Source organism: Rhipicephalus sanguineus, chromosome 3 (assembly GCF_013339695.2).
Source record: "Rhipicephalus sanguineus isolate Rsan-2018 chromosome 3, BIME_Rsan_1.4, whole genome shotgun sequence".
NCBI lineage: Eukaryota > Metazoa > Arthropoda > Arachnida > Ixodida > Ixodidae > Rhipicephalus > Rhipicephalus sanguineus.
Genome location: NC_051178.1, coordinates 65,194,254 through 65,217,459, shown reverse-complemented (window position 1 = coordinate 65,217,459; position 23,206 = coordinate 65,194,254). Strand labels below are relative to the sequence as shown.

At 47.1% G+C, this 23,206-nt stretch overlaps 1 protein-coding gene and 1 long non-coding RNA gene across 2 annotated transcripts; both read left to right on the top strand.

Annotated features, from left to right (window-relative positions):
• Window positions 1-1,305: 1,305 nt before the first annotated feature.
• On the top strand, window positions 1,306-2,517 carry LOC119385526 (longitudinals lacking protein, isoforms H/M/V). Its single transcript, XM_037652945.2, has one exon. The coding sequence runs from the start codon at window positions 1,306-1,308 to the stop codon at window positions 2,515-2,517; it is 1,212 nt and encodes a 403-aa protein (XP_037508873.1).
• Window positions 2,518-5,887: 3,370 nt separating this feature from the next.
• On the top strand, window positions 5,888-8,269 carry LOC125757946 (uncharacterized). Its single transcript, XR_007415585.1, has 3 exons — window positions 5,888-5,999; window positions 8,026-8,107; window positions 8,175-8,269. It is a non-coding gene; the product is annotated as an uncharacterized LOC125757946 (long non-coding RNA).
• Window positions 8,270-23,206: the final 14,937 nt, after the last annotated feature.

Below are 23,206 nucleotides of genomic sequence, written 5' to 3'. Positions count from 1 at the left end.
GTTGAGAAAATATCACGTGAGCGTGCAAGCTGCGCTTTGACTTCGTCTTCACGGCGTTCGCTTGTTATCAATTGCCCGTTAAAACAGTCACACCGGATGGCTTTCGCCTTCGAGCCGTCTTAAGCGAATGCATAAGAAACCCTGCGTGTTTTTTAATTACAGCGCCATGGCTGAGGTCAACTGCGATGAGCAGGATTAAAATAACTTGCGCTCCGCTTTCAGCGGGAATTGACTTCCACAGCGACCACAGGACGTGGCGCAACATTTGCACACGCCGACCACTCGCCAAACGTCACATGCCTACAAAGCTCAGCCACACATCCTTCATCGTTTCCGTATAATGTTTCAAAGAGATAATTGCTTGGGGACCACTGTTCCAAGAAATGGCAGCGGTTCCGCAGCACTACCGACGCACGTAAGATGCTGCAGAGTGAAAAGCAAATACACAGAGTAGCCACACATGTTTTTTCACAATTTTGGCAATTAAGTTGTCCCATTTGAGGGCGTCCTCATAATACATTGGCGCGATCACTTTTAAATATCCGGGACACTCTCGTAACTGCTATCATTAAAAGATTATTGTACACTACTGCATTATAGATGAAAGCAGACCCATTACGTTTTTAGATGTAAACCCCCCTAATGCTCCCTCGTGGGTATGTGCCTCATACAATGGCAACGACAAGAGGCAAGAAAATGTGGCTACAGCTGTCTACTGTGCGTCTTCTTTGCTGAAGTGGCTTCAACCTAAATTTGAAGGATGCTGGGGTATTTTTTTTTCAAGAAATCCAAATTCATACAGGTAATTGATATGGCTAAATTATCACTTCATTCAGTGAAAAACTCATACGCTGTCTACGAACAACATGGTTTCATTTTTTTTCGAGTACTTTCCTTGGACGTGAACTAGATTGGCCAAATACAAATTCATATAGCACATGACTTCGACGCCCCAGTAACAGAAATCACCGCATACGAAAATTTAAATAAATAAATTGGATTACTTCCGATATTTTCGCAATTTTCCGTTTCGTCATCTTCCTTGGATTATAGAGCAGCCCAGCAAAGAAGAAAAAAAAAACGAAGGGCATTCGCTGTCGGCAGGCGCAACCGCACGGAGCCTGTCGGGGACGGCGGCATCTGCTGGCGTGCAGCGTGTTCTAACGCTGGTCACCGTTGAAGGACGAGGCCACAAAAGCAAGGCCAGAAGGTCAAGGTACGGAACCAATGGTGAGCTCCCTGTCCTAACCGCCCTTCTAAGCAGCATAGCCCACGTAAGAGCAACCGTCCAGAAACCAACCCGCTATGGCACCGGAGAAGTTCTGTTTCAAGTGGAAAAGACACGAGGCTGCGGATGCGAGTGCCGCCGCACAGCAGCACCTCTGCGAGGCGGATGTTATGCTTCTGTGCGAGGGCAAGTCCGTTAAGGCACACAAGACAGTGCTGACAGCGAACAGTACTTTCTTCAGAGAGCATTTCGCAGACGATCCCGACAGCGGCACTGTGGTCATACCGAAGGACGTGAGCTTCGCTGATTTGACGACGCTGATAGAGTCTATGTATTTCGGCGAAGTGATTCTGGGCAAGCACCAGTTATTTGCGCTGCTCAAGGCTGCCGACACGTTGAAGGTGTACGGACGATGTACGTTCACCCTGGACAAGAGGGTGAACGAAGTGCCTGTGGATTCAAGTGACCGAGTGCGGCCTTTCATGACTTGCGAAGGACCTGAACTACCGCAGAACTCTCCGGCGCGCGAAACCAGCCTAAAGGAAAGGGACGCCTCCATCGATCAGCCCTCGACGTTTGCTTCAGGCTTCGTGCAGTGTGGAGCCACGGATAATGTGCAGGATTCAAGCCTACAGTTTGCCACTGCACACGATTTTCGGGTTGCACCCACTCCTATGTCCGAGACCAGCGTTGAGCAGATGAATGCCTGCACCAACAAAGCCTGGTTGCCTGGATCAGCGGTCGTGGAATCCAACGCCGCAAAGAATCCAGAGTATTCAAAACAAGAGCTGTTTCCAGTAATGGCCCGTCCGATTACGTCTACCTATAAGGAGATATCCGGAACTTCGTCACCTTCTTTGGACGCCGTGCCGTCTGAAAGCCTCGATTCTCTCGCCTGTGGCTCGAAACTCCACACCGGCTTGTATCAAGTACCGGAGGCGGCGAACTTTGTGGAAGGCGCTGAAGTTGGACATCCCCTCACGGGCGTTGAGGTCTCCGACACAGTGGCTGTAGCATCAGACATGCCCGATGCAGGTGGTGACACCATGCAGCAAGCGAGCGATGCGGGCTCGCAACAGCCAGCGCCAGGTCCCGATTCAGCACCGTTGTCTTCATACGAGGATGGTTCAAGCTCTGGCGCGAACCTTCTTCGTCTCAGCAAAACGACTCGAAAGCGCGCCGCTTCAGCAAGCAATGCCCAAGCGACTTCTGGTAAAGCCCGCACAGAGGAGGCATCATGGAGCGGACCGATGACAAGAAGCAGAGCGGCTCGGCTGGCGAAGCAATAATATGAGCAAGTTATCATGGACCAGCCCTATGAATGCCGCGCTTTCGATTTGTACCCATGACGGAAACAAGCAGGAGTGCGCAACATCAGGCATCACTGCGAATAAAAATTTTCGGAAGTTCAGTGTCTACCACAATCTATTTCACTGCATTTTTTACCTTTGGCACTTTGAGCGTTTCTATTGACGTATCTATCTATCTATCTATCTATCTATCTAGCCGCCTACGTCTGGGTGCTCTCATGATCGCCTCCTTAAAACTTGGTTTACACGAAAACTGTAATGGGAGGGTAAGATGATTTGACGAATATCACTGCCTGGTCATGAAATGAATAACGTGAAAATCCTCTCGCATACGTCGTCAAACCTCTTCCTCCAGGCACATATGGCACATACCCGTTTACCACGGGCCGCGGTGTACGGCTATGCGCCACAGGTCATTGACAGTTTATATCTACCCAGGAACTGCGAGAACAGGCATTGATAACTTAAGTGCGAGGGCGTTAAGAAAAACTGACATCGACAGCAACTGGCCCGACGAATGGAAAGAATAAAAATTAGGATCCCAGCAGGAATCGAACCCAAGCATTCTGCGTGGCAATGAGGTATTCTACGACAAAGCCACGCAGGGTCTATAAACAGGTTTGGAAAAACAGCCCATGAAGGCGTAATGTCGGTGCAGCGTCAATTGTAGTTGTAGTGCTGCCTATCTAATTTTACAAGAAAGCAACAAACACTACATATGTACTCTTACGATGCAGGCGTCATATCAGATTAACGTCTGTGGTTCCAGTGTTGCTTCCGCTATTGTACCAGTCTAATAAACAACAAATTTTCATCGCTATGATTCAGCAAGCTATATTGAAGCATTGCCCAATCCCGGAGAAATACATTTACGAATGTTACGTATGATATTCATATGATTGCACCATAAAGTACACTTAGTTTCGTAATACTGACTTATGTACTCTAACGTGAGGGCTGACGTTACGTTGCACCATAAGTTACCCTTTAATCGCCAGTGCTATCGACGTACCTAGTAAGCCCACGATGTGCACACAGCTACTACACTTATAAAAACACGTCGATTCACCTCGTAAGGCTTGGCTCAAAGCCATAAAATACAGCATAGAAGTACTCGCTGACTGTTTCTCATGAAACCGATTCCCACAACACGTGGGATCTGCCGAATTTTTTCTCTTATAAGCTCCGCCTCAGCTTCGAACATATGTGGAAAAAATCCAGCAGGTATTGCGCATTGCGGGAATAAATTTCATGCGAAGAATTCAGTCAGTAGCACCCTATGCCGGATTTTTTGCAGTGAGCCAAACATTACGAGGTGGATCGACGTCATCGCGTGAATTGAGTCGTGTGCATATCGTGTGCTTACGAGGCACGCCGAATACACTGGCGTGTAAATGGTAACTCATGGTCCGACGTAACGGTGGCTCTCGCATTAAAGTGGAAATGTCAGTTTTCATCATGAAGTGCACGCTGCGGTGCGATGATGTACATATCATACGTAGCGATCGTAGGCGTATTCGAGCTCTGTTGTCTATAGCTTGAGGAGTCACTGATATGTCATGCTTATTATATTCATATAAAAGCGGATAGCCGACAAGGCCATCCCCATTGGTGTTGCCTTGGCATGACATATGTATAGGGTTTTTTTCCCGAAGCAGTTAGAAGCACTGGCGTGGCTCTGAGAGAGAATACTTGAATGCCTTGCAGAATGCATAGGTTCGATTCCCGCTCGTGCCAATATATTATTAAAAGCCAAGCATTTCTTAGCGAACCTTAAGCACTTTGAGCGTCTCTATCTTGCCGCCTACGTCTGCCGGGTGCTCTCGTGATCGCCTTCTTAACTTGGTGTAGATCAAAATTGGCATGGGAGGGTAAGAGGATTTGACGAACGTGACTGTCGGGTCATGACATGAATAACGTGAAAATCCTGTCACGTACGTCGTCAAACCCTTTCCTCCAGACATGTGTGGCACATACCCGTTTACCACGGGCCATAGTGTACGTGTATGCGCCACAGGTGACCGTTTATATGTACACTCTAATCACGGTAACGTTTAGGACAGCATAAAAATACATGTAACCTATGATTTATAAGTTACATGGCTGTTACAGCAATTTTATCTTTGTGTTTTCTTCATTTCCCTCTCTCATAAAGGTTACATCGACGGTAGCGTGCCAAGTTAAAAGCTAAAGCACCGCGATGAGCATTGTAACCTTTAGATTGTAACTTATATAAGCGCAATGACTCATCCGTCAGGGGACCTACACTATGGAGTGGAAGTTTATTGATGAATGTGTCACATCGCGATCTGTCTTGTTTAAGGCTGGCTTTATCAATTGAACATCAGATGATGTACACACAGAACGGGTCTTGACAGCAGAAAAGCAAATCACAGAAGCAGCGATTTTACATTGCGGCATACTGAGGCAAGCGATGGTGGGGTATGAACTAAAACTGGAGTTCAATAAGGTGAGCCCGTTTCCAAAACCCGTAATTTATGAAGTGACATAATCTTCACAGACATTGGCAGAAGCACAAGAACGAAAAACTGCCGTATGCTGCTCAAATGTTTGTGCTAAACAACTTATTAAGTAGCTCTTATATCTATTTTGTTTTAAGCCGCAGAAGTAATTAATTTGCCCCCGGGAAGCTTCGCATATGGCGACAAGATAAAGTACTGTGAGCACACGACAACCGACCAAATTAAACTGACGATGCGATCGAAGAACCATCCCGTGGCGCGAGAAAAATATTTTTCCGAGACTCGCAATACAATTTATTCGAATTTCGCTGTCGTGTTGTCTAGTTTGTTTCTTTTTTTTTCGCGTTATAATTAACGGATCGTAAAGTGCAGCAAACGTCACGGGACAACATAGCACCAAACACGCTTAACCGTCATCAATTCGCCAACACGGGAGAAAAAGATGCCGCTGAGTTCACAAAACAGCGTGGGACGGCCGCTCCAGTTGAAAGGCCGCGTAGAGAGATGTATGAGCTCGCGGTGAGTAACAAATGTGGCGTCCTCGAGGCGCCGCTTCAACTTTATCGAACCAGGGACGGCGTCATCTCTCCTAGGCTTTGCACAGCTTGAGGTGTATGCCGGGAAGAGCATTCGAATGCGAGGCGGTTGGTGCGGTTGTTGAAGTCGCGTTTGTGCAGTGCTGTTCTTTGTTTCATCGATTTATCCAGGTTTTACACTCCGCGCTTTGTTGACGTGCGTGGTCTAATCGTGTTGTGTACGTGAGTGGCGTGTAACTAGTGATACAGCACGCAAGAACAGTCATTAACGTGCGCGATCCGACGCAAATCAGCCACGAAGCATTGCAACGGGCACGTTCAATGGGCTGTGCGGCCGTTGCGACGAGCTGCATTGCTGATTCTTCGCTTGAGACTGGCAATTGTCGAGCGGGTTGCATCCGTTGTTACGTTGCCCGAAGACAGTAGTAAATGTGATTTGCAGGTAAGCAATATTCTCTCTTCAGTACGTTATTTGCTTGTGTATGTGTACTTATGTCGCGTGTTTACCTGAATTCATGCTCATGCTTACGCTACTGTACGAGATGGGTCGTGTCATACTTTTATGTTTTAAATAAATCGTGTCATACTTTTATGTAATGCATTGTTATTGGCAGTATTTGCTCTGCGTTTGACATTACAAGATGAGTGTTTGGGCGTATATTATCAAACATCCGACTAAGATCATTCGTTATCATACACGTTTATGTGAGAAGAGATGGACAGAAGTTTAACCCTTCTTGCTGTCGCCGTCTTGGTACCTTCAACACGCTCGATGAAGGCTGCAATCACGGTGTGAAATACTGTAGGCGGCATAAACAAAGTGCCCCAGATCAGCTTTGCCCAGACGAGCTCTGCGTGCGCAGTAACTCGCTCCTGTCAATGGCAGTCTGGGCTGTTTGTCATGTCCTTGTCACCGGTACATGATATTTCGTGGCGTCTATACGCAACCTTTCGCCACGCTTCAAACTCGGCTGCGGTAGTTTTAGGTGGACGAGTGAGGATTTAAGGCGGTAATGCGGGCTAGTTGGTTGTGATCACTGGTGTTCATTTCGGTAGCGCAAAGAAAATTAGACACATTTAAAAAAAAAAGCCCTCGTAGAGTGATGTAGCGCGTCGCGCCTGTGCAGCGGGTTTTTGTGTGTTTCCTTGCAGTAAAGTCAGTTGATCTCTAGTGCCCGTCCTGTCTACGTGTCCTCTCTTGTCTTTATAAATTGTTTTGCGCCACCGAAATGAATAAAGCTTTAAGTACACGAAAGACAATGAAATCGCGTTAAGAGCGCGTTTTAAGTGTAGTTTTAAGTGTCTTAAAGGAAATCGCAGCATCCTTCCTTGTGTAGCTGAATGTAGCAAACCCGAGGCACTGAGCCGACCGAAGTAAACATTTAATACACACACACACACAAAAGGACGTTTATGACGTGAAAAATAAATTGCTAAATCCAGTGCTTTGGCTGAGCACGTTTCAGGGGACACGCAACCGACTGGGGGAAGGCACGTGCTCGCGCTACAGAAAAATGACTGTCACGACGTCTTTATCTCGAGTCGCTCTTGATACCGACTACTCCATGTGTGTGAGTGCGTACGTGTGTGTGTGTGTGTGTGTGTGCTCGTGCGCGCGTGTGTGTGTGTATTCGCGCGTGCGTGTGTGCTCGTGCTCGCGTGTGTGTGTTTGCGCTCGCGCGCGCGTGTGTTTGCTCGCGTGTGTGCTCGTGCGCGCGTGTGTGCGTGTGTGTGTGCGCGCGCACGTGTGTGCTCGTGCGCGTGTGCGTGTGTACTCGCGTGTTTGTGTGTGTGTGCTCGCGCGTGTGTGCGTGTGTGTGCGCTCGCGCGTGCGTGTGTGCTCGTGCGCGTGTGTGCTCGCGTGTACGCGCGCGCGTGCGTGTGTGTATGTGTGTGTGCGCGTGCGTGTGTGTATGTGTGTGTGTGCTTTTTGCTTTAGTCGGCTCAGTGCCTCGGGTTTTCAACGTCACCACGTATCAACCCAACCAGACGGGCTTCCGTCAGACTTCAAACTTCTGCGTCTTGACCTAACTTGAAACCTTACCACAAATATATGCTGAAGTCATCTTCATTCCATAGTTGCACTCATACAGATCACAATGTACGGCATTCATAATTCAGATAATTCATGCTCATACGCTGCTGTAAGAGTTGGGTCGAGTCAGAAAAATAAATTGTCATGCTTTTACGCATTGTTGCCGGCAGTATTTGCTCTGCGTCTCTCGATTACGTCTAACTGCTTCGCTATCAAAACGGGGCAGCTCAGAATATGTTACGCGATAAGCGATACGCTGTGGCTTAACGATTTTTCAGATAGCGCCGAATGCCAGCAATCGTGCGACGTAGGAGTTCAAAGGGGGACATGGTCAGTGCGGTTGATATGTCTTTCGATGTCCTTAGTTCCTTGGCGATAAAAATTTGTTCTCTGGCACTGAGATAACTTTTTTTGTGTTCTCGTTCTGTTCTAGGGTGCAAGCAACGTGTCATTGTGGTTAGAAAAAATGAATCAGTATACATGTGATTTAACTGTCAAAGCCGGAATGTTTAAAGGTACGTAGACAACACAAATGCTTTTTTTCCCGCCATATTAAATGTGTTGCGTTGGAAATGTTTACAGCATACATCCCGCCCAAGGCATGCTGGGATGATCTCCTATCAGGCAGCTTGGAAACTTCCAGACGCCGATATGCCTTACGTTCGGTGCAGCCGAGGTTGTGAACTGTCAAGTGGAATATGCCCCTTGAGGAAAACAATTAGGTACGAGCATATTGAAGCTCCACGTGAAATGCCAAGTATGGTCACTGAAAAATGTAAATTGCAATGTTTCTGTTTCTAATCACCTGCTGTCGTGTTTCTGCTACTAAACTGTTACTTACATTATTGTATTGCCGACTCTTGTGCTAAACAGAAGTAAATTGCATTTGGGATTAACGTGCGTTTTCAAATAAGATTCTTGTTTTCCGATAAACGTATTGCGCAGGATAGTAGATTTGAGGAACGCTTATGTATTGGTCAAGTAACACCCCCTTTTTTTTGTGTGGGGCGGGGGGGGTTGGAGTATGTGTCGCACTTTACGTGCTATCGGCAGTTGTGTGCAAAGTGGCAGTAACCGTTGGAATAGTGCACAATAACGGTCCTCTCCATTTAGGATCGCCTGTCCAGCGAGGAGATTGCGGAATCAGCAACTGACATATTGACTGATGAAACATGATGGTGCGTGCAGCAAGAGAGGGTTTGACTGCAGATCCTGACCACCTGCTCCTGTAAATTTGTACCAACCACAGGCGAAAACAAGAAGAAACGCTTTGAATACCTGCGGTCTTCTATCAGCGAGACAAGTCCCTGAAGCTATAAATCAATAAACTGTGATGTATTCTGCTTTGGAGGTATAAAGCAATGAAATATGAATTCTTTTCGAATGGTGCATGTTTTTTTTTTCTTCAGAAAATTTCTTGTGAGCACGCACAACCCGAGCAACAAAAGTAAAGGACTGACAATCACCCTCTTTTTGGCTGCCCTCTGGGTTTCAGCTGTCCTGCAGTACCAGCATTTATGGTATGCCGCACACACTAGTGTCTTAAGGAGAAGCACGACGCTGATCACGTATTATTTGCAGGGGGCTCCACTCAGTATAACAGCTCTACCCGTGGCCCACCCACCCAGATGTCGCCTAACAAAGGGTATGTGCCTCTTTTTTCTTTCGATCTTCTTTCTGCGACACATTTCGGACCACTCGCTACACGCATGATCGGCCCAGCCAAGTGTCGTCTAGCAAGAGAAGCGTGGCTCTTCCTTTAGGGCTTCTTTCTGTGCACGCCTAACCTTTTGTACTTCTTTCTGCGGCTTTATTATGCAGCGTACAAATATGTACACAGAGTAATGAGAACTTTCACGGCGGTGTCATATGGCCTGCCCTGTCCTGAATACACACGCTGGAGCTTTGGAATAATTCTGGTACATGTCTGCATAGATCACGACAGTTGCGGTGTCCGTGGCAAGAGATGTACGCTTCCCTAATCGCAAGAAAAAACACAAAACAATTTCCTTTGGAGTTGGCTTAGAGCTTGCATGCATCGTAACGTCACACCTTCGCCCACAAGCATCGCGTCGTTCAAATGCGGTCTGCCACTAAAACGATAATTAAGAAGAGCAGGTGATTGACAGATATTCTTAATCATGAGTTGTGCCATGTGCATCAGACAAGTATCCTCTCTTGATCCAATTACGCAGATGCTTAAGCATTACAATTTGCATCTCTCGAGAAAACCGCGTTCCGGCTCTTGATATGCGCTCTTGGTATTATTGTATGTTTTGCGTATGCATACATTTACATTTACTGTGTGTTTTTCTGATAATATCATTCAGTATTCGTATATAATATGCACAAACGTACCAGCCAGCTACTTATTACGCGATGATTTCAGACATTTCTTTGGGTTTTGCGAGAAGTACGTAAAACTGACTTAACGTGGCGTATGGCGAGTGGTCTGTATATATAAATTTTGAATATACTCTACGCCGTGAGGAGCAGTGTTAATTCTCCGCGCACTTCTTTACCGCCTTCAGCAGCTTCCCTGCTTTGTCAACTTCCCATTTTGTCAGTGTCCACGTTTCCAATGCTGATCCCATATTTGAAGGTGAACAAAATGGCAAATAGCCCTATAACAAATAGACGGCTGGTATTGATTATCGGATAAGACACAGTTTTATAAGCACGAATCACACAGTCAATGAAAGTGCACGAGCAGCAGAAAAATAATTGAAGTGTTATAATCACGCCAGCCTATGCTTAAACTGCATAGAAGTTGGACCAAGAGAGGATGGCCTGACACGTATACCATGATACTGTTATAAAATCTCTGGTCTTCACTGATATTGACGGGTCGACCACATTTTAATAATAATCGCGGTTCATCATTGCTGTAGTGCATGCTATCTCCAAGTCGCCTCGAATATGCGAATGTTTTGTTAGCTGCCTCTTCTAATGAGCGAAGGCGACGCGTTTGGCCTCGGTCACCGCAATTGTCACGTTCTATAAGCAGTCATGCACTTGATTTATTACAATGCGCCATCGCGTGTGTTCCGAGAAGCACCTTCCATGTGACACCTTCCGCAAAGGTTCGCATTTCTTAGCGTACGTATATGGACGGTGTATTAAAACCGCACAAGGAAGCACGGAAGAAACACGAGGCATGCGCAGCAGGAAGTGCGAAAGAGTGGAAGGTTGTGCTTCCGTTGCTGTGGCACAACTGGCTGATCCATGTGATGAGCGTAACCTCCTGGAATGCGTCAAAGAAAGAAGAGCGAAGGAAAGAAGAGGCGCAGAGCGGTGGCCGTAAAAAATCTCCTGCAAGCCGTTTTGTGTAAACACTATACCGTGTACTGTACAACGTAACCTCTATTTTTACGTGATGTGGCCGTATAAAATCTCCTGCAAGCCGTTTTGTGTACACAGTATACCGTGTACTGTACAACGTAACCTCTATTTTTACGTGATGTGGCCGTATAAAATCTCCTGCAAGCCGTTTTGTGTAAACAGTGTGCCGTGTACTGTACAACGTAACCTCTATTTTTACGTGAGAATGCTCGATACTGTGAACGGGTACTAAAGGTTACTAGATAACTTCTATTTTATAAGTACACAAATTTGTGAAAATGTGCACCTTTAGTAAACGTTACCGTGCTTAGAGTGATACCCCGGAACGCCGAGAACAGACAATGGCAATTTAAATGCAAGAGCGTTAAGAAAAACCGACATCGGAAGCGTTGACCCGACGAATGCAAAGCATAAAAATAATATCCCAGCACGAATCAAACCCAAGCATTCTGCATGGCAGTGAGCCCCGCCACGGTGGTCTAGTGGTTATGGCGCTCGACTGCTGACCCGAAGGTCGCGGGATCGAATCCCGGCCGCGGCGGCTGCATTTTCGATGGAGGCGAAAATGTTTGAGGCCCGTGTACTTAGATTTAGGTGCACGTTAAAGAACCCCAGGTGGTCGAAATTTCCGGAGCCCTCCACTACGGCGTCTCTCATAATCATATGGTGGTTTTGGGACGTTAAACCCCAGATATTATTATTATGCGTGGCAGTGAGCTATACTACCACAGAGCAGCGCCAGGTCTAAAAAACTACTTTGCAAAAACAACCTATGCAGCCGTAATGCCGGTTCAACCTCAATTCTGGTTGTGGTGCGGGCTATCTAACTTTATAAGAGAACAATAAGCACTAAATGCGTACTCCTACGACACAGGCGTCCTGTGGTTCCATTGTTGGCTCCCCTTTTATAGCAGTCTCATAAACATTACATTTCTATGCATGTGATTCAGCGAGCTATACTGAAAGTTATATAAACTTTTCTACAGTGCAGCGACGACAGCGCGTAGGTCGCGCTAACTTTCTGCCCACAGAACATCGGGCCTCCTACAGGCGTGTTCATGGGCGTTTGTCCTCTTTCGGGCAAGTTCTTTCGTTCCACCGGCAGCACGGAAATTTCCACTCTCGAAGGCAACAAGGGCGCACACGCAGCACTCTCGTGCGGTACTTTTCGCTTCGCTCGAATATTACAGATAATTAAATGAACAGGTTACTGCTACTTACATTACACGTCTGAAGATTTTTCTATACTAATGAATCCGTAAAAACAATGTCTCCACAAACAAGTAAATAGTAAAACTTCTCACCGCAAATGGCACCAGGGGCGCTTGCTTCATGACTGTGGGTGGTACATCGTGAGCGCGCTGAAATTGATTGCGAGAAATCGTAGCCACGTGATGACATAACCTTTAGTTCTTCGTGCGTGTGTGCATAGTCCAATGTCGATCCAAAAAGGTCGCGAAGCTTCGGGCGAAAAGCGGTTCAGAACCTATTGCCAACGACACCAGCAAGGGGAGTTATGGGTGCTGCGATTGAAGCGCGACTATGTTTGGAGGGAACAAACACTAATAGCAAAAAACGAAGTTTTATTCAAACGTAAAGCAATCTTTATGTTTTACAAATGACATTTGTTTCCCGAACAATATTATGTAGGTACAATGTGCCAAGAATGTATGACAGTGTTTAATTATTACGAAAAACCTTCTTAGCGCCCCCTGCAGAGAGGCGCATGTCATTGTTATTCAGTGCAGCCCCTGCGGTGCATGGAAAGGCGCTCTCCTAAAGTTTGTCTGCAACCGCACGCCCCCTCACGTATTCTGGTGTTTCGCACTTTCACGCCTTGTCTGGATTATTGTGGTGAGAATTTGATCCTCACCACAATAACTTGATTTGATGCGCGGAGTTGCAAGGTTCGTTTCATCGTTGGTGGACGTGTTGGCTACGTTGTTCAATGGGCACCGGGACGACGCGGCCAACATATAACGCCGAACGCTTTCCACGGTATTCGCGGAAACGATGTGGTGTTCAAGGATACAATAGCAACACGCGTACGCCTGGCGACCCACCTCTTCTAGATCAACGGTTCGGAGTAGTGTGCTTGCTCCATTTTCATGGATCAGTATTTCTGCTGCCCGGCTTCCTTCGTGAATATGCGGTGCCTACTATACTTCCTGTTATCGGTGAGCAGATCGCCAAGTTATCTCTCGCGCCACAATTCGCATGTCTGCATACATTACACGTAAGGTTAATTTATCGGAATATATGGCAAAACATAGTGCACGTAGTGTACGCACTTTTTGTATTTATTACGGCACTTCTTGCTCATTGTGTAGGGCGTGATAAAATTGCGTTATTCTGACGATTGAGTAAAACTGAAATGTGATCATTTTGGCGTGACCGGGCGTCATTTCTTCTGGTTGGAACTGAAGTACACAAGCAATGCGCTCTTTAAGAATCCTCCTCATGTGCGAAGCAAATAAGCAACGCTGCAAACATGAGAGGTACATACGGTGCTGCTTACTTTAATCCCGCTGTGGAAGGTGACATGAACGCAGAATAAGAGCTCCAAGAACAAGGTTTCCTGGTAAAACTAAAACGAATTAAACGGTGGTACACTTAAACACCGCTGTTTAGTCACAAGTCGATATTAGTTTACCGAGCGTTGGCTTCAAGCACGCTCGCCAAGGACACGCCGGCTCGCCGCGAGTCCTTACCGATCAGGGGCCTGGGAAAACTATTTTGAGGTCAAATTTCGCGCTAGTGCTAACAAAATGACGTCACTTTTTTTACCGAATATAGCGTCACATCCGCTTTATTTTTTTGTTTCGCAAGAAGTGTTCCCTCCTCACACGGATGGCACTAAGCCCCATGACCAAGGGCTTCAATGGAAGCTTCGCTACCGGTTGCATTTAATTTGCATAGTTTGTGCGATTAAGCTCATAGATGAATCGTGCTGCTCGCTGGCGTTGCGGCGTGAGCACTGCTCCTCGGCAAGAGCAGATGCGGTGGGCGGACCCCATCTTTGCCGCGGGCGTTTGTCAATCAAACTGATTGACGCGCGAACTCATGTGCAAACTCGTTGATTCTGAGAAGGCCGCTGTTGAACTCGTGAATGTAATAGTGCCGGTTTGAGTGTCAAGCGTTTCATGCGATGGACACTAAGCAGTAGTTCTTCTCTTATAAAATAAATTTGTCAGCTTGCCCTATTTTTCCAAGGCTGGAGACATCGGAGGAACCTGTGATTACGTAGCTTCTTCCAACTTTTTACGTGGCTCGTCTACTCAGTCTGCTCCGTTTGCTTCGGAGTGAAGACCGCGTCAGTTCGGCCTGAATTTTGATGGAATTAACTAGCTAGATCTTAATTACCATGATGCGCAATAGACGTGTCTTAATTCGTAATGTTTTAATTTATATGGCGCTAATTCGCACTCTTCTAATTACAGCATTGTTAATTAGCACGATTATGGTGACCAATGTCCTAATTAGATCAACTTTAATTTGTATGCTCCTAATTAGCGTAGTGTGAATTCTCATGACCCTAATTAGGTAGATTTGACCTTTACACGGCTTCATTAGCACGGTTTTAGTACAGTGTAGTTTAATTAGCTCGGTTTTAGCATGACTTATCTTAATTAGCTTGGTAACAGCACGTCCTGATTTAATTAGCTAGGTATAACACCCAGTCAATTAGCTAATCAGCCGGGCGCACGTGCTCAGGAAGCTAGCAACCGATTTATAAGAGGTCAAAGAGGCCGCGCGCGGGCCGAGGAACGCGCTAGAATGTACAGGCCGACCATGATGATACACACTTGGCCTCGGCGATTAGTCCGGCCGCGGTGTTGTAAGGCGCTCGGCCGCAACTTATCTCAGAGGCCATGGTGCTGATTTTTATAAAGCATCCTTAGTTCAGACATTAAATCCTTTAAAATGAATTTATACAGCCCATACCTCTAAAACATATTAGCACTTCTGACACTTTTCCTGCGTGGGTGCACTTCTGCACTCAGTGGAACGACAAACAAATGAAAGAAGATGCCCTTGGTTTGAAGGCACCACCCAACTTGGTTGACGCCACTTTCTATCCAACGCAGCGCGCGCTGAGGGATGGATTTGACGTTTTCGTAGTATTAGCTCGTTCAGAAGGCGGTGACGCCAGAGCTGGGAAAGATTTCGAGTTTCGCCAAACTGGGTCCATCCTGCATAGCACCCCAGGATGGATAATAATAAATAATAATATCTGGGGTTTAACGTCCCAAAACCAAGATATAATTATGAGAGAGGCCGTAGTGGAGGGCTCCGGAAATTTCGACCACCTGGAGCTCTTTAACGTGCACCTAAATCTAAGTACACGGGCGTCAAACATTTTCACCTCCATCGAAAATGCAGCCGCCACGGCCGGGATTCGATCCCGCGACCTTCGGGTCAGCAGTCGAGCGCCATAACCACTAGACCACCGTGGCGGGGTTATCCCAGGATGGAAGATACATTGAACCAGATGAAAACAGGCAGCGCTCTTTACGCAGAAAAATCACCGACAAATAGAGTGTCAGAAGCTATAGGCTTCCAGAAGATTTTGTTTTGTTTATCCAAGGAAGGGGGCACCCTTTAACTATTCAAAGGAGTATCTAGCCTCACGGCTGGTACCAGCGAAGAGTAAGGCGAGGGAGGTGTTGGGACAGCTTTGAGTCGGGGCGGGCCTCCAGTGGTTTTGAACCTGTTGGCGTGACGGCCCCCACCGCCCTCCTGGCTCCTGAGCTCCTGAGCGTGTCCGTGTCCCAGTGCCCACCACCACACTGGTCCAATAATCATGTATAACATTGGGAAAGCACCGCTGTGTTTTCCAATAGGGTTTGTTGTACGTTCTGTTCGTCTATGGGTGGGATATTGTGATTATTTAAAAAAAGTAAAAATATAAGTAAAGGACGGCGTTGGACGTGAAGTTTTTAAATGCGAAGCGTTTCTTAGCGAACCTAAGGCACTTTCAGCGTTTCTATCTAAGTATCTATCTATCTATCTATCTGACTAGCCGCCTACGTCTGAGTGCTCTCGTGATTACCTCCTTTACTTAGTGTAGAACAAAATTGGCAGGGGAGGGTAAGAGGATTTGACGAGTATGACTGTCTGGTGTTGACATGAATAATGTGAAAATCCTGTCACGTACATCGTCAAACCCTTTCCTCCAGACACGTGTGGCGTGTACCTGTTTACCACGGGCCGCGGTGTACGGGTATGCGCCACGGGTAATTGACAGTTTACATCTACCCAGGAACGGCGAGAACAGACATTGGTAATATAATGCGAGACCGTTAAGAAAAATCGACATCGCAAGCGTTGACCCGACGAATGGAAAGAATAAGAATTAAGATCCCAGCAGGAATCGAACCCAAACATTCTGCGTAGCAATCAGGTATTCTACCACAAAGCCACGCGAAGTCTGGAAACTGCTTTGGAAAAACACCCCATACAGGCGTAATATCGGTGCAACGTCAATTGTCGTTGTGGTGCTGCCTATCTAATTTTTTAACAAAACAATAAACACTACATCGTATGTACTTCTACAATACAGGCGTCGTGTCAGGTTAACGTCTGAGGTTCCAGTGTTGGCTTCGCTTTTATACCAGTCTAATAAACATTACATTTCTATTGCTCTGATTCATCAAGCTATATTCAAGCATAGCTCGACCCCGAAGGAATACGCTAACTAAATATACACATGATATTCACATCATCGCACCATTAAGTACACTTCTTTTCTTTAGTACTGACGTATGTGCTCTAACGTGAGTGCTGACATTGCGTCAGACCACAAGTTACCCTTTAAACGGAAGTGTTGCCAACGTGCTTGGTAAGCACACGATGTGCACAGATCTATTACACTTACAAAAATACGTCGATCTACCTCGTAACGGTTGGCTCAAAGCCAAAAAATGCAGCGTAGAACTACTCACTGAGTGCTTCGCATGAAACCGATTGTCATAAGGCGTGGGATCTGCGGATTTTTTCAAACTTACGACCTCACGATCAGAAGCCCAGTGTCTTACCGCTGGGCTTAACACGCACGATTGCAGGAGGTGAATGGATATGAGCCATCTCTACCGGAGACAGCGCTGTCAACGCGTCAAGCACGTCTGCTCGAGCAAGCTGAAGATTTGGCGAGCTGGTCGTCGACCATTTTAAGCCTTAGTGCAGCGCGAAAACCGCAGCATGTCTCCTTGCGTGACGACAAAGTTCACTCTGAGTGAGCGGAGCGTGGTGCGATTGATATCGGACGTGTGGTCGCAGTCCTACGATATCGAACAGGCGAGGACCGCTCGCGACTGATGTAGGGTGGCGTAGGAACGGTGAAAGGCAAGGCTGCGGTAGTCTGTATTACCAACTATGGCATGAAATGACAAAAATTAAAGACACAAAGGAATATGCGTAAACATGTTGCCACTTGCTCATCTGCGAACATCGGTCCTGTCGTTTTAACAAGCAAAACGAGGACAGCAATGACAAAAGCAGAACAGCAGAAGCATGAAAGGCGGAGCAGATGAGCAAGTGACATAATACTCATAAACATACCAGACAACTCCAGTGCAGTTTCTGCACAGTATCTTCGGATGAAAGTGTAGATTCTGCTACACCCCTATCTGAGCCAGATACAAAGTGTAAAATCCATCTCGTTCCTGTGAGCTCTTTTGAAATTTGGGCGGACGCTGTTATACTCCAGTAAATGGGCGAAGACCGATGCCCATAATGACGCCTGAGTGACACGTCGAATTACAGCGTATTTCTCGTGCAGGGTTACCTACTTTTTCATTCCCACGGTTCCGGAATATTGAACAAAATAACGAGTGACTGCATTTCTTTACGCGGAACTTACGGGACGAATATACAATGAAAAATTAATATGGTGCCTTGAAGGCAAAAGTTAAGGAAATATGAGGAATAGAAATTTCCTTGAGTTCTTGTTGTACTGACTACATGAATTTTGACTATCCCCAGATTGTGGATTGAGGAAATGAGAGCTCAACAGATCGGCAATGGAGATTGAATACCCATTTTTGTCAGGTATAATTCCACGGTGCGAATTTTATTGAAATCTTCAAAAGACGAAGCAAGCATCAAATACACACAAGTATTGTAATTATATCAAGAATTCCACATAAACGCAGCATTTTTATTGCATATATTTCATTCATCGTCCCTATTCATCATTACTAGGCGTGCCGCTGGCAGAAGTCGAACGGCGAAGATTGCTGAAGCGGACGGATTCAGGACGATGAAGGCGGGCGCCCAGAGATTCGACATTCCAGCCAAGTTCTCGCGGTACAGCGGCTGCCTCCTCTGGCACTACCGTCATTATTCTGGAACTGTCACCGGGCGTTCTCTTTTCGACGACAGCGTTGGCGTTCAAGGTGATATCGCCGACAACGTAGAAGGCGCAAAACGTAAGCAGTGAGGCACTGAGCAGCACTAGTCCCATGAAAGCGATGTGGTGCCAAGCAGACACACCTCTCACTGTCGACACACGTAGCGAGTTCTCTTCGACACTTAGCTTCTTAACAGCGAATGCGTTCTCAGACTCGGTGCCGCTCCATATAAATGGTGACGTTGCATCGGAGAGTGAGCATGGAGAGCTGGGGTGAGGGAGCTCGCGACAAGAGCGGTTGGATCGGGACCTTTTCATCGTGTCTTCCACGAGTGCCTCGCCGAGACTAACGTGCCTGAATTCTTCGGTAGGGTGGCAGCCGTAGACAGATAGCAGGGTTGCGTGATGACAATTGCAGAAAGCTGCAGGCTGATAGTGCGGGCGACAAGAAGCTTCGCGAGTTGTGGAAAATGGATGCTTCGAGAACTGCGGCACTTTCCTGGACGACTTCGCGAGTGCTGGCTTTTTCGTTCCTTGGTTGTAGTTTCTACCGGTACTCCGGTGAACCGCGCTTGTCATTTCGGTTTCCTGTGTAGTAATGAGCATGTTTGCTTTCTGCGTGCTCTTGGCTATGTAGTCTCCGGCGACGACAGGCGTTAATCTACGACTTGCGAGTGCTGCCGTTTCTGGGCGTCCTGCATGGGAGCGCTGCAGCTGAGTGACTGGCAGTTGGCTGTCGGTCGATGACAGTGCAGTCCACCCAACTGAGATAGGCGACGACGCAGCTCGCCTGGCATGTTGTCCATCTGCGGTATTTGGGTGTCGCCGGCTCATATTGGGAGCTGACAAGGACCGTCGGTGTTTCGGCACGTAAGGCCGCGCGGCGCTTTGACCTTGCCGACGGCCGTAATAGAGAGAAAACTGCGCAGCCATTGGATCCTGTGGCAGCTTCGTTTGTTCGGTCCTGAACGGATAGCTAAACCCACTACAGATGATTCACCATGAATAGGGCAGAAATAGAAGTGTGGGATAAAGAAGATATTAATGATAATTGCTGGTGTTTTGCGTGACGAAATCGCGACACAATTATGAGGCACGCCGTCGTGGGGCACTGCGGTTTAATTTTAAGCGCCTTTGTACTAGGATTATCTTGCATTAAGAAAAAAAAGAAGAATGCTATAAAGAAAGTTCTGCAACAAAAAGACAGTATCCACATGATATGTTTTACAGCGAAAGCTGTTATGAGATCATTTCACCGGCCGTTTTTGGCGCCGTAGTTGTCCGCCGCCGCCGCCGCCGGTGTCCGTAACCAGTATCGATCGAAATAAGAAAAAAAAACGAAATAAGAAAAAAATTCCAGGATGGAACGAGGGTTCGAACCTGGGCCCTCTGCGTGGGAGCCCAGTATTCAACCTCTGAGCCATTCCGCTTTTTTTGTTTTTTTTTGTTTTTTTTCTGCTTTATTTCCTGTTATTAGACATGTACATCAAACAATAAGGACATGAAAGAAAGACAAAAGTTGTGTCCGTCCTGCTGGACAGACACAAGTTTAAAATTCCTTGAGCGCTGTCAAGGGTTCTACCCTCGACAACCACTCAGGTACAAACTCCTGAGCTTTCTGGAGTTCCACAAACTTAGTCATACACTCACGAAAATACATCCGTGCGGGCCGTGCATCTGGATCGCAATAAAATCCCGCCATACGAGCCCGCCATAAGCAGTGAAGGGCAGTTAACATTATTAGGTCTAACGGCAATCCATGATCATCATCTATTGGGAGAAACCTGATACCATATGGATTTAACGGGAATTCCTTCTTGATTGTCCTCTGTAATACATCCCAAAAGTACACGCCCTCCCAACAATGTAAGAAAACATGTTCAATAGTTTCTGGCTTATTACAGATAAGGCAGTCTGAGCCCCAAGGTAAGAAAGAACCACGCTCCTCAAGGAATACCTTGACATGCAATGTGCCTGTGTGAAGCTTAAAAAAGAAGGACTTCGTGGAAGGCGCCACTTGCATTCTTTTAACCCTTTTTAGCACGTCCTGCCCTTGGCCTCTACTGTGTATGGCCCTGTACAGAGGGACAGGTAAAATTGCATCACACACATCTTTGTACAGCTTTTTACGTGTCACTGAGAACAGATACTCATTAGAAAATCTAACAGACAAAAAGCGAACACTTAGAATTACCTCCTTGAGATACCCGCAGACTGCGCCATTCATGTGATCTGTACCAACTACATATCCAGGTAGAGCACTCCTCAGCCTCAGTTGGCACACCGTGCGCAGGAAAGGGTCACTCACATTACGGAAAAAGAAGAACCTGTTTATGATTTGCCTAATCTGTTTAGACGAGTAAAGAAAGGAGGTCTGGGACTGAGCCATTCCGCTGCTTGAAACTGCTTGGCAAAAAGGTCCTATACAGGCTTCATGTCGGGAAGGAACCACATTAGCATATGCAATATAGCGTCGTAGAAGAGTAAAATAAGCACCAAGCGTCGCACAACGCGAATTCTGTAACCAGGCGTCACACAATGCGAATTGCGCAACGAGTAGGTTGTGAAATGCTTCCAACCCATTACAAAGATCTCTACCATAATTCTTCGTCGTCATCAGGCACAGCATTAACAAAGTGCGCATAATGTCTTACATGCGTTTAGCAGGTACCACGGATCTCCGTAAATGACGAAAAATGGCAGAGTAGCGTAGTGGGTTTCTCGCAAGTGCACTTGTATTGGTTGCCAAGGAAGCCCATAAGCGGATGTTCCATTTCCTCGGGGTCTCAGTGAAATTACAATGATTTAGAGCGTAGTGGGTTCCTCGCAAGTGCACTTGTATTGGTTGCCAATGAAGCCCATCAGGGCATGATCCATTTACTTGGGGTCTCAGTAAAGTTCTTCACCCCACCCTGTCTCTCTCCCACGGCAACGTATGTTATACAGCATGACGGGAGAGGGAAATAGCAACCGGGCGTCACCCACTGCAAGTTACATAACTGCTGGGCCGTTTAAAGATTCCAACCCATTACAAAGGGCTGAGCCATAATTCTTCATCGTCATCAGTCGCCGCGTCAACAAAGTGCACATAATGCCTTCCAGACGTGCTGCTGGTGCCTCGCTTCTCCGCAGAATGACGAATAATGGCTTAGTAGTGCTTCGCAACTTCACAAAAATTGGGATTTAATGCGTAGTGGGTGCCTTTCTAGTGTACTTGTATTGTAGCCCCAAGTGAGCTAGCTTACAACGGGCTCTAGAAACGCCGCTCTTCCAGCTTTCGCTGTGACTGTGCTGCGGTTTCAGCGCAGGCCTGGCGTTTTTTTGTTCTATCTCGCCAAAAGTGAGACACAATTTCTTACCTCGGAAGAAAACAAGTCAGAGCGAATGCACGCGTAAAGCTACACGAAACAAAACGAGAGAAAGGGCTACTCTTTCGCCAAAGACGCGACGCTGTAGCGCCGAGACTCATTAATCACGGCCTATCTCAAACCGCGATCATCGAAACTTGCAACACATGCTGCTCGGAACGCGAGGCAACGATCGTCGCGGTCTTCTTTCTTTTTCCTTCGTCCCCCCCCCCCCCCCCCCCAAAAAAAAAAGAAAAAGAACTACGCGCCTTCAGCGCGCACCTTGCCGACGGCGCGTAAAGCAGTACGCGAAGCAGGCTCCCAAAATTTGAAGAAAAAACAAAACCAAAGATCAGCCCGGCCCGGTCGATGGTCGTCGTCATCGGCGACGCGAGAGAATCACGTGCAACGAGCCGAAGGAAACAGTCGCTCCCCCTGCACGGTCGCCTTCACCGCACACACGTGTCCTCCACGGACAACCGCTGCCGCCGCATTCACCATCCCTACCGACAAACGCTTTCTGGTTTGAGAAAACAAAAGAAAGGCTCGTTTTTACATCATCAGCAAGGAAGGGGCGGGCGGACGGGTGGTGGGAGGGGGGGGGGGGGGTTAAATCCTGGGGACACACCCTTCTTCAATAAAACGGTCGGGAGAAGGAAGCGGCATCGGGAATTTGCGCCGCCGGCTCATGCCACAGGATTGTGGAAGAAGCGGCGAGCCACGAAACACAAAAGAACCGGTTCTCTTCCTCGCTTTCTCCGACGTGTTCTAGAGCGATAAGAGCAAAGTGCGCGCGCGCGCTGGGATGTCAAGCGTCGCGCGGATCGGTGCGCACGTGCGCGCGACGCGCTTGCAAACTCTCGAAGAAATGTATGCAGACACACACGTGAGATGGGGGCTAGGGAAACGCCGTATCCCCCGCATCCTTTCTTTTCACTTTTCATTCCTGCGGCTGCGGCTTCCTCGCGTTTCTGTTGCCTCTCGACGCGGACCCGCGGCAGGCGTCGGAAGCACGCCTTGTTGCCCGCAACGGGCGCTCCGGAGAAGTTACTTGCTTGAAGCCTCAACTTCAAGCAGCGATCTCAAGAGGCACCCCAGTGAGAGGAGGGCGCGAAGCTCAATTCTGACATCCTCGATGTTTATTTTATCATTGTTCCCTTCTAGAATTTCCTATTCCGATTGAAATCTAGACGAGATGGCTTGACACTAGACACAATAAACCATTTTTTCAGTGACACGCGCACCCAGTGACACTGTTTCCTATCTTCCAGCTTACCCTGTCTACAAACGGTGTGAGTTGTCTGAAAACCCTGATAAAAATAAAAACATATATAAAAGGGATGGAATGGGTTAAGCGAAGGGTTGTATATCGTATAGTGGATATCAAGGCATGTGACAAGTAAAAATTGGAGTCATACAATTAGTAGAAATGAGTGTAAGCAGCAAGCACATATCAGAATCCCGTCAGATGTGGCTCGTCGCGGCACCTGACGAATAAGATCTCAGCCAGGCGCTTCTTTCTACGTAGCTTCGGCAGCGCGCGAGACATAAGCGCCGAAAACGTCTGTAAGAGG